Here is a 14,888-nt window from a genome sequence, read left to right on the forward strand (position 1 = left end):
ATCCCTGCTATCCCAGAGTGTAATGAAAGTCTCAGTATATGGAACCAAATGTTATAATAGTATATGGTAAGAACAAGATTCCACTTGTATTTTTTGTTTTCCCCCTGTGGTTTCATCTTAATATTGTTCTCCTAGAATTTCTCTGTAGTATCCAAGTAGTTCTATGAAAGGCCAGGCAAATATAGTATATAGTATATGCCCCGTGTCACTTGCTTTTTGTTTTGTCAGATTATCATGCTGTGTTTAATACTGTTCCCCAGGTTTCCCTCGAAAGAGAACGACAACATGATCAAACACATGTGCAGAGCCAGCTTGAAAAGTTGGATCTTCTGGAACAGGAGTATAACAAACTTACCACAATGCAGGCCTTGGCAGAAGTCAGTGAATGTTCCTATTACTCATCAGTGCATAATACTGGTTCTTTTGTAAAATTAATCATTTTATAGTACTGGATATTCATAGGAAGAAAAGTGACCTTGTAGCAAAGAAATAGGAATTTTTAAAGGACAAAAGTGTAAATTTGGAGAAAGTTCACATTTTATAATCTTGCTGCACATAAGGAAGTAGTTCTTTTTGAAAATGTTGGAAGCTTAAATGTTTTTGATCATACTTAAGGCTTGTATTACTTGGTTTAAGTTGTTCTCTTTAGTTTTAATTGATTCACTTGGGAAGTATTTAATACCACTGAGATTAAGTTCCCACTTTAGCTTCCATGTATCCTCTATGCCTACATACAGAGCTGTGTTCTTTGGCCATAGATTTTACCCATAATTCTGTTCAACTGCCTCACAGCTACTTCACAAATGTCTAATAATGAATCACAAAGGAGAGTGTCATGGTTACTGGCAAGCACAGTGTCATTACTAGAGTAAACTAAAAAGCATATATTTACTGTGCTAAAAGACACTAAATCTTTTCACTAACCACTTTTATTATTTTTATCACTAGAAAAAAATGCAAGAGTTGGAAGCAAAACTCCGTGAAGAAGAACAGGAAAGGAAACGTATGCAAGCTAAGGCAGCCCAGGTAAGTTGCAGTGTCAGCAGGTAGGCTCCTCATATTTCATACTTTGCTTTATATAATAAACAAAAGATTAAATGTGGGCTTCTTAGGGGCGCCTGGGTGGCTCAGTCATTAAGTGTCTGCCTTCAGCTCAGGGCGTGATCCCAGAGTCCTGGAATCGAGCCCCACATCAGGCTCCTCTGCTGGGAGCCTGCTTCTTCCTCTCCCACTCCCCCTGCTTGTGTTCCCTCTCTCGCTGGCTGTCTCTCTCTCTCTGTCAAATAAATAAGTAAAATCTTTTAAAAAATAATAATAATAAAAAAATAAACGTGGGCTGCTTAGATTATTTATATTTTGGAATAGCCCAATATTTAAATTGTCAGACATAACTTGATATGGAAAATTATAAACCTATATTTTTACAGGCAGAGAGTAAAAGTTGGGCAGTTTTTTAGAGTTTTTCAAATTGTGGGGTTTCAGTCATTTTAAAAATATCAGTAGACTAAAACATCAAAGATAATATATATTATAAGGTAATACATAACCATGTAAAATTTTCTCACATGGAACACTACTGGAAATGGTTGAAAGCCATCATGTAAGTTTCCTTCTTACACATTTTCCTTTTCCTTGGTGGCCTCAAAACACCAGGACAGAAATTGAGGTAATGGGCTGACCCAATAGCTAGTGACCCATACTAATTCACAAAAGCTACCATATAAGGAAAGCGAGCTCTGTTTGCTCCTAGTCTTTGATTTTATCCCATGCATCGGCTACCAGATAGAATAGGTGAGGCAGTGTGAATTCACAGAAACATTGAATTTATGTATACCAACCAGAACTGCATTTCTAAAAGATACAGTAATACTTTTGTACACAGTAACAAAATAAATAAACACCTTGTTTGTAACTGGAGACTCTCTTAAGAGCTTATTTATTCAAATACCTCCCATGTATGGCCCTCCCACTTCCAAAGCCTTTAAGTTTTATAAATTTGTATGTATCTTTTCTCATCATATTAACACAAGAAGCAGGTCTTGATTCCAAAACAGTTAGGAATGGAGGCTCTGAAGTTCAGGCTGGGGTCAATTGCCAGCGGATTCCTGAGCTCAGTTCATATGTGGGCTTGCAGGACTGTAAACATTCTGTTAACCTTTGTCGTCTTGTGTACTTCTTCTATTTCTTCCCAGAACTGATGGAGTTAACATAATCTCTTTCTATTAAACCTGATGTATTTTCTTTCGCAGATATTTACCTTCTGATCAATTTGTGTATTTTTGTTCTTATGTTATTTTATTTTTGCTTCAGTGTGCTGAGTTACATAGTCATGTGGCTTTATTTTTGATCCCCAACAAATTTTGAGATTACTTGGTTTCTCTGCCCATTCCACTTTAGTGTAGGCCATTTTACTGTGTCTCCATTTCCTCACTTGTAACATGCAAACCCACGGATTGTGCTTTATGTACATTGTGGTGGTGAGTTCTATTGTACATGAAATAAAAATTAAGCAAGTTAATTATCTTATGAATTTAAAAAGTTAATTTACAGTATTTTTGCTTTCTTTTTTCATTTCTCAGGCATAAAGAAGGGACCAAATAGTTATTACTGATATTATAGTAAAGGTTTTGACTTCTGAGTTTCAGTCAAGATTTTGAGTTCTGATAGTGAACACTATTATAGTGGAATAATAATGACCATGGATCATACATGGTTCCAAGTTAGGCTAACCTTTTTTTTTAAGATTTTATTTGAGAGCGTGTGAGCACATGGTTGGGGGGGCGGTGGAGAAGGGGGAGAGTGAGAAGCAGACTCCCCAGTGAGCAGGGAGCCAGAAGCCAGGCTCCATCTTAGGACATCTGGGATCATGATCTGAGTCGAAGGCAGACGCTTAATTGACTGATGTGGTGGCCATGTGTAAAAAAGAAGAAAATATTGAGGCATTGGTTTGGAGTTAAATACATTGCATTTAACTCATTAGGTCTAATTTATGGAACAACTACAGATAATGGAGCTAGAGGGTTTCAAGCTAAAAAAGAAAAGGCAAATTATAACACAGCACTTCAAGATAAAATGAGAGACTTTGTATTGATTTAAAATATTTGGTAAATGTTGACAGATTGATTCAAGACAAGTTACACAGCTGTGATGTGGTTTTCAGTCTGATACTACTATAGGCTTTTACAGGTCTTTATGTAGCAAATCTCAAATTTAAATAATAGCTTTTATTTCTATAGCATTAACTTTATGCTGTCCTATTTTTCTTAGTTGCAGACTGGTCTAGAAACAAATAGAATTATCTTTGAAGATAAAGCAGCTCCAGTTGTTCCCAGTGCAAGAAGAGTTAAAAAAAAGAAGTCAAAACCACCAGAAAAGGTACAAAAACAGGACCCATAAGTCAAAGTGCTGATTATTACTTAGCGTAATTTATGTGAAAATATTCATAAAACAATGTGATACGTCACCCTTAGATAAGGAAATCTCTTTCATTCAGTTTCTTCATTGGGAAGATGGGATTAAGTAATAACTACTAATAAATTTTCACCTTGATAGATAATATATATGAAAGCATTTTGGAACTGCAAAACACTACACAAGTCTTAATTATTATTCAGTATTGCTATTAACGACCTTTTCCTCTTAAAATGTTTTTAGGTGTATGTGACTATACATATATCACATACATATGCACACTGTTTCTTTACTGAGACTGTAATGGCCGTTTTGGCAGGTACTATGTTTTCCTTCCTAGCCTTTCCTAGGCTAGAATGCATGTTGTCAAGTATTATTAGGAGCTCAAGAACATTCCAGTATTGATAAAGCAAGTAGTAGCCCAGCATTAAGCTGAAATTTCGGGTTAGTTGTATATGGTCAGCTTTTATCATCATGTGAGTAAACTTATTTTTCTTTCCTTTCCATTCAGAAAGGTTCTAGGAACTATTTTGCTGCACAACCACATTATAGATTATGCTTGGGGGATATGCCGTTTGTAGCTGGAAAGGTGAGTTGCTCAAAGTCTGGATTTTTTTTTTTTTCTTTACAACTTAGCTCTTTGAATTAAATCAACTCATAACACCTGTACGCCTATAAATGTTGAAAACATTTTTCTGCCCCTTTATTAGTATGGATCATCGTGATGTGAAAACGAGACAGAAGATTTTATAGGTTTGGGGGAGGAGGGAAGAGACTGGGGGGACTTTAAAGCAGATAAAGCATATGTGCAAGGAAAGTTACGTAACAAAATCCGACACCCTGGTTTGGAGAAGGGGTGGTTGCAGATAGAATTAAATGAAATAGGAAATCGTATATTTATAGCATTGGATTTTTAGTATCAGTCTTGTTCATTTATGTTTAAATATAGGTAAATATTTAAGTAAATAGAAATTACATCCTGTTTGTCCTCACATGCATATTACTTACAGAACTCATTCTCCTCCAAGAGGCAGTCAGAAATAGTGTTTAAATGTAGAGATGATAATTTTGTCAAATATCAGCAAGTACTGCGTGATCTCTAATAAGTGCTTAATACTGTGTTAGTTTAGGGGCGCCTGGGTGGCTCAGTTGGTTGATGGCTGACTCTTGATTTCAGCTCAGGTCATGATCTCAGGGTCCTGGGATCAAGCCCGGAGTCCTGCTTTGCACTCAGCAGGGAGTCTACTTGAGATTCTCTCTCCCCCTGACCTTCCCTTTCTCCCCACTCTCTCTAAAATAAATAATCTTTTTTTTTTAAATATATCTGATGAGACCTCATTAATACATTTCTAGACCACTTTATTTGAAAGTTCCTCAATAAGTTAAAATCTTTCACTGAAAATTCTCATTGTTCTTTTTCTGCTCTCAGGGATCCACATAGAACAAATGAGCCCCTGATGGTAGGGAAATTTTAAAACTTTTGAAAATAACTTTATTCTCATCTCCTTATTCTATTATAGGTTATAAGCACTTCCATTTTCTTCAGCTATTGTGTTTTCTGAGTTTCTTTACCTTCTCATCACTCTTCCTTTCTAAATGTGGTGTGACTAGCACAGAATAGAGACTTTGTCATGTTCTGGGAGTCTCTCAGTCTAGCATCATATTAATGTTCTGGAGGAAGCCACATGATCCCTCCCTCTCATTAATTTTAGAGTCAACTGAGGTAACAGGTGTTTTTCTGAATCTTTGCATTAGCCTCTGTAGTGTAGGTCCTATACTTGTAGATTTATTTTATACAGAATTTCTAAGTAAATGAAACTGTAGGAATAGATTCACTCTATCCCACATTACATTAGAATCTAGTTCATTATTTGTGTTATCTCCAAATTTAATTGCCTGTCTTTGATAATTCTCACTGAAGTCATTAATACGAAGGTTGAACAGGACAGGTTCAAAGACCAGTCTTTTCAACCTAAACTCTCCTGAAATTATTTGTACTCTTTGTGAAATATTATTCAGATAGGGGCACCTGAGTGGCTCAGTTGGTTAATTGTCTGCCTTCAGCTGAATTCATGATCCTGGAGTCCTGGAATTGAGCCCCTTCATCGGGCTCCCTTCTTAGGGAGTCTGCTTCTCCCTCTCCCTCTGCTCCTCCTCCGGCTCACACTCTCTCTCTCACTCGCTCACTCTCTCAAATACATAAATAAAATCTTTAAAAAAATATATTCAAATAGCTAAGAATGTGCTGTCATGTAGCCAAGTGTTCCGTCGAACTCTCTGTTATGAAGTATCAGTTTTTATTTTTAATTATGTGTTGTCATAGACCAGTACACTTGTAAAATGCAGTAAAAATACTAGAAAAATGAAATTAAAAAGACATAAAGGCATATTTTATGTCTTTGTTTTAAATTATAGGTCAAATAGATAAAAAATTATATTAAATACAACCAGAAATAACAGGAAAAAGAATTTTAAAAACTATATACTGCTTATTGCAAGTATACATAGGCAGGTAATTAATATAGCAAATACATATTACAGGTTACAAGTGAAATAGTGATTTCACATACTCACAAATTTTCACACTTTAAATGAATACCATCTATATCAGCATTTACATTGTTAATGAAACAAATGAATTTGGTTCTTGATAATCATCAAGGTTGTATTGATGACTGCAGAGTTGCAAGGGAGAATGTATATCTAAACCATTTTAATTGTGGGTGAATTTAAATCATCTTGATAAAAACATAGACTAACTTTTTAATTTTGAAATGATTCTAGATTTACAGAAAGTTGCAAAAATAATAAACGGTCCCACGTACCCTTCATCTGGTGTACCTGCAGCAGCAGTACATTACATAACGTAGTATAGTTTCATGACCAAGAGATTAACACTGGTACAATCCAAAGACCTTGTTCAGATTTCTCTAGTTTTACGTCCTTGTGGGTGTGTACATGTGCACACGCATATGCAGGTTTTGGTCAGTGCGATTATATCACGTTTATATATGTGTAACCACCACCACTCCATATCTCCAGTTTTGCCCTTTCAAAAATGGGAATTACATAGGATGTAACCTTTTTGAGATTGACCTTTTCACTCAGTATAATTCCCTTAAGATTCATCAAATTGTCATGTGTATCCATAGTTCCTTCTTTTCTCTTGGTTGAATATCCCATGGTGTGAATGTACCACAGTTTAATAATTCACCCATTGAAGAACCTTTGGGTTGCTCCCAATTCTTGGTGTTCACAAACAAAACCAGTATAAACATCGTGTATAGGTTTTTGTGTGGACTTAGTATTCATTTCTCTGGGATAAATGTCCGGGAATGTGATTGCTGGATTGTATGGTAAGTGTTTTGTTTTTAAACTACCCAACTATTTTTGAGTGATTGTACCATTTTTCATTCCCAGTATCAATGCCCAAGAGATGAAGTTTTTCCCCATCTTTACCAGCATTTAATATTGTCACTTTATTTTAGCTGTTCTGCTGTGTATGTTATGATATCTCACTGTGCTTTTAATTTATATTACACTAATGATGGTAGTTCTATTCTTTTTATGTGCTTATTTACCATCCGTATATCTTCTAGTGAAATATCTACCTACATTTCTTGCCCTTTTTTAATTGGGTTGGTTATTTTGTTTGTTTTTTTTGCTGTTAGGTTTTGAGATTTCTGTATTTTGATACAAGTCATATATCAGATACGTAGTTTGCAAGTATATCCTCCAGTCTCTCTTCCTCTTACAGTGTTTCACAGAGCAGCTTTTTGTTTTGATGAAATGCAGTCAATTGATTTTTGCTTTTTGTGAATCATGCTTTTGCTGTCAGGTCTAAGAACTCTTTGCCAGGACCGACATACTATAGATTTTCACTTACGTTTCATATTTTATAGTTTTATATTTTACATCTAAATCTGTGATCTACTTGAAATGATTTTTGTATACAGTATGAGGCTTGTTAGGTCAAGGTTTATTTTATATTATGTTCCATCGATACATGTGTTCACATCTTTGCCAGTACCACACTGCCTTGATTACTGTGGCTTTTTATAGTAAGTCTTAACATCAGGCAGAGTGATTCTTTTCTCTATTCTTTTTCAAAATTGTTTGAGCTCTTCTAGTTTCTTTGACTCTTCATATGAATTCTAGAATAAGCTTTTCTATGTCTACAAAAAAAAAAAAGTCTTGTTATAATTTTGATTGGAATTATATTATACTTATAGATCAGCTTAGGAGAATTGATGTCCTTGTTATGTTGAGTCTTCCAGACCATGAATATTGTGTAGCTTTTATTTATTTATCTAGATCTTTGATTTCTTTCACCAGTATTTTGTGGTTTCTGGCATATTGGTCCCATGTCTGTTTTATTAGATTTATACTCCTATATTTTTTTGGAGCAAATGTAAGTTGTATTTAGTTTTAATTTAATTTCTATGTAATCATTGTTAGTGTATTTAGTTTTTGTATGTTGAACTTACATTCTGTGATTCTCTGAATTACTTGTCCTAGGAATTATTTTTTGGATTGGTTAGAATTTTCTATGTAAAGAAGCATGTCATCTGTAAATAGGGACCGTTTTATTTATTTTTAATTTGCATGTCTTTTATTTCCTTTTTTTGCCTTAATGCACTAGCTAGGATTTCTAGTATTACATTAAGCAAGAGTGATGAGAGTGGACATCCTTGCCTTTTTTCTAATCTTAAGTGGGGGGAGAATATTAGCATTCAGTCTCACCAGTAAATAGGATGTTAGCTGTAGGTTCTTTGTCAATGCTTTTTATCAACTGGAGGAAATTTCTTTCTGTTTCTTTTTACTTTGCTTAAAGTACCTGATTGTGTATTGGATGTTTTCAAATGCTTTTCTTCATTAAGTGATGTGGTTATGTGTTTTTTCCTTTTTACTGTTGATACACTACGTTACGTTGATCGATTTTTTAAAATAATTGAACTAGTCTTGAATTCCTGGAATAAACCCCACTTGGATATTGTATGTATACTTCTTCATATATAATGCTGGATTCAGTTTGCTACCTAACAGTAGAAAGTAGGATAAAAGAGAGTATCCATTAGCTTAGCACAGTGGTTTTCAAAGCTGGCTGGTCAGAATCAACTGGCAAACTTAAAAATACACATTTCCAAGCCTTGATCCCACACTGAGTTTGGAGTGTTACTTAGGAATCTGGATTTTAAACAAGCTGTCTGGATGATGCTTATGGAGGCAAGGTAGTCGTGCCATCTGTTTGTAAACTGAAATAGCATATGGAGATTATTGTTTAATATTCAAAACCAGAAATTTTGAGAAGGATACCAGGTTTTTCCTATTGTTTATGTGACAAGGACGAACTTTGTGCATCTTACTATTTGAGGATAGAGAAATGAATTTGACAACAGTCCCTACCACGTGGGAGTACATACACTATTTAGTAGGTAAAATAAATGTGCAAACACAGTTGTAATATATTGTGATAAACACTATGATAGTAATAAATGCTGTAGGTGATCTGAGAATGGACTACTTAATTGGACCAATTCATTACCTCGAGGTTTTAAGGAATTCGTTAAAAGTTAATATATTTGAACTGGGTTTTAAAGGACAGTAAAAAATACTGGCCACACAAGAGAAATGGCATGTGCAAATACAGTTTATTTAAATAATGCAAATTTTCAGAGATATTTCAGTGATTCATCAGTTGCGTACAGCACCTGGTGCTCATTACTTCCAAGTCCCTTCCTTAATGCTTGTCACCCAGTGACCCCATCCCCCGACTCCCCTCCCTTCCAGCAACCCTGTTTGTTTCCTAGAGTTAAGAGTCTGTCATGGTTTGCTTCCCTCTCTGTTTTCATCTTTATTTTTCCTTTTCTTCCTCTGTGTTCATCTGTTTTGTTTCTTAAATTCCACATGAGTGAAATCATGGTATTTGTCTTTCTCTGACTGACTTATTTCACTTAGCATAATACCCTCTAGTTCCATCCACGTTGTTATATGTTAATTAAATTGGTTTTAAATAAAATAAATAAGTAAAGCAAGCAAGCAGAGAAATTAGGAGATGGTGAGACATAAGGCCAGACAGTATCAGTTGCAGCTCGATGATAGAAGACTTTTTTCTATGCTAAGGAGTTTGGACATTGGAGTTAGTGGGCTTAACATCAAATAATTCAAGTAGGAGAACGCCCTGATATTACTACTAGAGTAATATTTTAGGGGGAGAGCCGATAGCACTATGGAGTTAAAGACTGAACACACTGGGGGCAGGGAGGCCAAATGGAATCTTCCTGTAGCAAGTAGAGGTGGTTGCAAGGGAATGACAGTAGGGTGGAAACTAAGGTGGTTTGGAGATATTTCAGAGGTTAAATGGGACTTGGTATTTGGATTTACTCTAGGAGATTTATATCATAGCCTCTTTATGGGTGGGGGTCTTTTTACTCCGCTTAGGGAGTAAACAAGAAAACAGATTTAGAGGATGCGGCTTCAATTAATTCTCATTTTTCTTCAGTCCACCAGTCCTAGCCATGCTGTGGTAGCCAATGTTCAGCATGTCTTGCATCTAATGAAGCAACACAGTAAAGCCCTGTGCAATGATCGAGTGGTCAACAATGTTCCTTTGACAAAGCAAGGTTCTTCACGAAGTGGTAAAAGTAAAAAGTTGTCAGTAACGCCTTCCTCCTCCAACAGCATTAACGAAGAGTTATCAGAAGTCTTACAGACTTTACAAGATGAATTTGGGCAAATGAGCTTGTGAGTTTTAGTTTTTGGTTTTTTTAATTATATTTAGTTCTAAGGGCACCTGGGTGGCTCAGTCAGTTAAGCGTCTGCCTTCGGCTCAGGTCATGCTCCTGGGGTCCTGGGATTGAGCCCCGCATCGGGCTCCCTGCTCAGTGGGGAGTCTGGTTCTCTCTCCCTCTGCTCCTCCCCGCTGCTTGTATCCCTCCCTCTCAAATAAATAAAATCTTTTTTTTTTTTTAAATTATAGTTGTAAAACGTCATTTTAACTTCTTGGTGACTTCATTAACCATATTGTTAATTTGTTCAGCAAATATCTGAGCACAGTCCTTGCACCAACCACTAAGTAAGTTACTAGGACCTTAACAAATACAACTGTTCTGGGGGAAATCTCTCCCTTTTCTAATACTGTTAAATGTTTTCAAGACCAGGGTTTACATTTAAGTTTTATTTCCTTATTCGGGAGCTTGATATACATTGAGTTTAATTAAATTTAAATGGTAAGTTAGGATATATTTGAGGAACAAGGTCTTTTCTTTCTAGGCTTTCCTTTATACTGTCGTGGGGGAGGTAGAAATATAAATAATTAGGTCTTTGAAATTAAGAACTCCTCTTGCATTTGCTTCCAGTGCCTTTCTTGAACCTTTAAAACGTCTTGTTGCTCTGTTTAAGAAATTGAGACATTTTTTATTGCACAGAGCAGTGGTCCCATGGTGAGTGGGTTGTGGTGGACCTAACCATGAAACCAGTAACTTAACCAAGCCCTGCTTTTATTTTTTATATAGTGATCACCAGCAGCTTGCGAAACTTATCCAAGAATCCCCAACTGTAGAACTGAAAGACAACTTAGAGTGTGAACTGGAGGCATTGGTGGGGAGGATGGAGGCCAAAGCCAACCAAATAACTAAAGTTCGAAAATACCAAGCCCAGGTAACTGCAACTTAATTTCCCTTCCTCTGTTTCTGATGATTAAAAAACAAGAACAAGGCAGAACCAAAAAACCCTTTTCCTCAAGTACATTGATTGATGACATTGAAGTGGACAGATAGGGAGCTGTAGGAAGCATTTCTTTACTGTAGACACTAATGCAGTCCCTTCATGATTAAGAGTTGGTGTTCAGTGGGCTAGGAAGGAAGACTCTGTCTTGTAATCTGTGAGAGTAGATTTTATCATCTAAGATCCATCTTTCAAATACCGAATATTATTATTTAGTATTCTTACCTTTATGTGAACAAACTTTAACTTCTGTGATGAATTTAAATGGTTCTAAATTTACCTAAGTCTTTTGAAAGCACTTGGAAATTCTTGATTTCCAAAGGAATAAGTCAGATATAAATATGTGAAAAAAATTTTGGTTATATTTATGTTGCTAATTAAATTAATAGAACAGCCATGTATTTAATATCTACTAAGTGCAGTGGGAAGGCACACTCCAGGGTTTTCATCTGGAGAGAAACGTAATGATTCATGGCTTCAGAGATTGCTATAGCTGCTGGGAGTGGGCCGGAGACCAGCTGGGCGGGGTGAAGCTCTTCTCCGTTAGAGGTCATCTGTGACTGCTGTGGGGGAGAAGCGGACAGATTGGAGGTATGTTTTGGAAGTAGAAGGATCAGGGCAACCTGCTGCTGAATATCATTTGGAGGGAGAGGGTGGCCTTACCACTGATGGAAATGAAGAAAGACTGGGAGCAGAACAGGCTTGGCTGACATTTACTGATTGGTGGCTGTGTAATAGGCATGATGGATGCTAAGTGCTTTTGAATATGTTCCCTTACTTAATTTTCATGGAACACTTGTGAACTGGGTGTATTGTCTTATTCTGTAGGTAAGGAAACTGGGCTAAGTTTCCTGGGAGGTAGGTATATCCTGAAGTGAAATTAAGTAACTTCTGTGCAGGGACATACTAGCCTACTGGTAAATGGCAGAGCTGGCATGCAAACATGGGTCTTTTCAACTCCCAAAACCTGAGCTTTTAAGTATTTTTTGTAAAGTTCATGTTTTAAAAAAGAATAAATATAAGCAAATGATTGCTATAGGAGTAATGGTCTAATTTGTTTCTTGTACATTAGATTTTGTTCTGTCTAATGGAACACCAATTTGGCAACAGCTTAAAGTACAAGTAAAGCTCTCTAAAAATAAATTCTCTGGTTTGAATTATTGTGAAATAGTGAAATAATAAAATTAAAAATATTTTGTATTAATACATTACCGTTACATCTCTTCATCCATCTAGAATGTTTCATTGCCACCTCAGACTAGTTTCTAGAACCACTCTTCTCCTGTTCTTCACCTTTAGTATCTACCCTATCCTTCACTTACCATGTCAGACTTTTTGTCTTTTCCATGACACCTTCCCCCAAACGCTCTTGTTTCTCGCTGTATTCTGCACTTTGGCAACACTGCCTTGCCTTCTGAAACAGCACCGGTATTGATATGTTTACTCTTTTTCACTTGTTTGTATGTCGCTTTATATTTTTACACACTGAGTGTTCAGTGACTGGTACAATAGGTTTTTGAAGGCTTTAAAACAATAAACCCAGAATATAGTATTTGGATTTTAGTTTATATGAAAGTTAAACACCTGGTTGTTGGAAGAGAATGTTTTCATTGAATGCTCTTTTTTCCCTGCCTTGGTTATTTCTTGTAGCTGGAGAAACAGAAGGTAGAGAAGCAGAAGAGGGACTTGCGAACCACCAGAAAGACTCTTGATGAAGAAGGAAACAGCAGCAGTCGTTCTTCTGGAATCACAGGGACCACAAACAAGAAGGACGTTGCCAAACCGAGACCTGGTGAAAAAAGCAGGAAAAATCTTCAGTTATTGAAGGACATGCAGACCATACAGAGTTCATTACAAAGCAATAGTTTATGTTGGGATTACTGACTGGTACCAGGTTATAAATTTTATTCAGATAATCTGTACCTCATCAATCAGATTTTGACAATTTACTCTCCAGGTCTCATACTCTCTTATGTTGGAATTAACAAATAGCAGGTGTTAAGGGGCCCAAGCTTCATTACACAGGCTTCTTGTGTTACACATCATGACTAAATGTTAAACCACCTAAATGGAAACCAGGGGAGTTTTAAAGGCTAGGAAGCCACACAGTCTGCTTCTTTGAGATGAATTTGCTGTACTGAAATACTGCACTTTGTAAACAAATTACCAATTGTTTACTTGTGGGTGTGATTTTTTTTTTATTGGTTCCTTACATATCTAAGTAAAATTAGGTTTAAATTATCAAAATAAGAGGCTGTCCCATAGGCAGTGTTTGCTTAAAAAATATTCTTAAATCTTACCCTGGCATGAATCGCCCCTTTCTCTTTTCCAATACAACCATTAAATATACTTTGTTTTGACTATTGATGGAGGTTTTCTATATTTAAGTATTTATACATATTTAAAGGATTGTTTTGTTTTTCTTTTTGACATTTCAGACATTGATCAGTATTAAATACACTTGTATTGATGTTATCCATCATTAAAAAATTTTTAAAGACCCAAGCATTCATTTTAAGTCCATTCACTGCAAAAATTATAAAAGCATTTTTTAAAGTACAAATTATTAATGAAATAAATGAGCTTTTAGGATGAAGAGAGAACAAATGTTGTAAAGCAAATACATTTGTTGTTTTTAAATAATACCTGTTTGTAATCATGCTATTGAGTTTGAGGGGTTGTTTTTTAATCTTGAAACTTAGAAGAGCCCCTTGGACATGTTATTGGTGTACAGTATGAGTGCATTAACTGTACACGTGCAGCTGTCATTATGTTAATAATGTGAATCATAATTCTGCATAAATCAAGACGTGAACTTTTTATAAATTTGCTACTGAAGTCAATAAAGCAGCTTTTTTAAGGAAACACTGACATTTTCCTTAACAGCCTGTTAATGAAGGCTTTATTTGTTGTAATCTTCCCAAAAAATGCATTTCTAAATAGGATATTAACATATTTTGAGAAACAAGAATGTGTGGTATTACATAATTTGCCTATCTCATGCTTACACAGAAACTAAACCCAACAAGACTGAACCGCCTCATGGCATATAATATACTCTAAAGAGTGCTAATGAACACATTAACCACATGTTAAAGAAATTCCTTTGTATGCCTCCCCTGGGATCCAAGTGGAAGTTCTGGGATTTTATCTGGGTATAATCAGCATGAAATGTAGTGCCTGTCTGGGCACTAAGCTTCTTAGGCCTCTTAATTGAATTAATTCTTTTACAGAGTTCTTGATTTAGGTTCCTTCAATTTGGATCTGTTTGTGAATGTTCCGAAATTGTATGTAAACCGTTGTTTGCGTGTGCAGTTTTGTATCTTCATTGAATTCACAACAGTGAGTCCCCAGATGCAAGGAATCACTGCTCCGGTGACATGGAAAGTATTTTTTTGTCTCAACCACCATTTCAACTATTAAACTTTTGTTATCACTGTGTTTGAATTTCAGGTCATTAAACTGTGTGACACTCATTTTGCATTGTAGTGGCTCTGAGTCCTAATTAGGAGAAGTATATAATGGTGCTAAAACCCACCTAATCCCTCAGGTAGGAATCAAACTCTCAACTCCAGCTTTTAATACCATCAGGTGAGAATTGAAAGCAAGAACATACCAATACTGCCTCTGTCTCCTTATCTGAGAGTTTACAGTGGAGGAGTCTGCTGTTAGACATCTGTTTTGTGTAAGAACGCTATTGTAGTGCATTTCAGATACAAGTATCTTCTGTGTGAGATGCCGATATGGATACC

General features: G+C 35.9%; 1 protein-coding gene across 1 annotated transcript in view; it reads left to right on the forward strand.

Moving 5' to 3' along the window:
* CEP57 (centrosomal protein 57) overlaps nt 1-14,612 on the forward strand; it is a 35,510-nt gene extending 20,898 nt beyond the window's left edge. The window contains exons 5-11 of the mRNA XM_026505305.4: nt 261-377; nt 949-1,026; nt 3,268-3,375; nt 3,923-4,000; nt 9,914-10,155; nt 10,926-11,070; nt 12,787-14,612. Coding sequence (XP_026361090.1) covers nt 261-377; nt 949-1,026; nt 3,268-3,375; nt 3,923-4,000; nt 9,914-10,155; nt 10,926-11,070; nt 12,787-13,020 — 1,002 coding nt within the window. The 3' untranslated portion in view covers nt 13,021-14,612. The remainder of the gene's footprint in view (nt 1-260; nt 378-948; nt 1,027-3,267; nt 3,376-3,922; nt 4,001-9,913; nt 10,156-10,925; nt 11,071-12,786) is intronic.
* The last annotated feature ends 276 nt before the right edge of the window (nt 14,613-14,888 follow it).

This window comes from Ursus arctos, unplaced genomic scaffold, assembly GCF_023065955.2.
Source record: "Ursus arctos isolate Adak ecotype North America unplaced genomic scaffold, UrsArc2.0 scaffold_22, whole genome shotgun sequence".
NCBI classification, from domain to species: Eukaryota; Metazoa; Chordata; class Mammalia; order Carnivora; family Ursidae; genus Ursus; species Ursus arctos.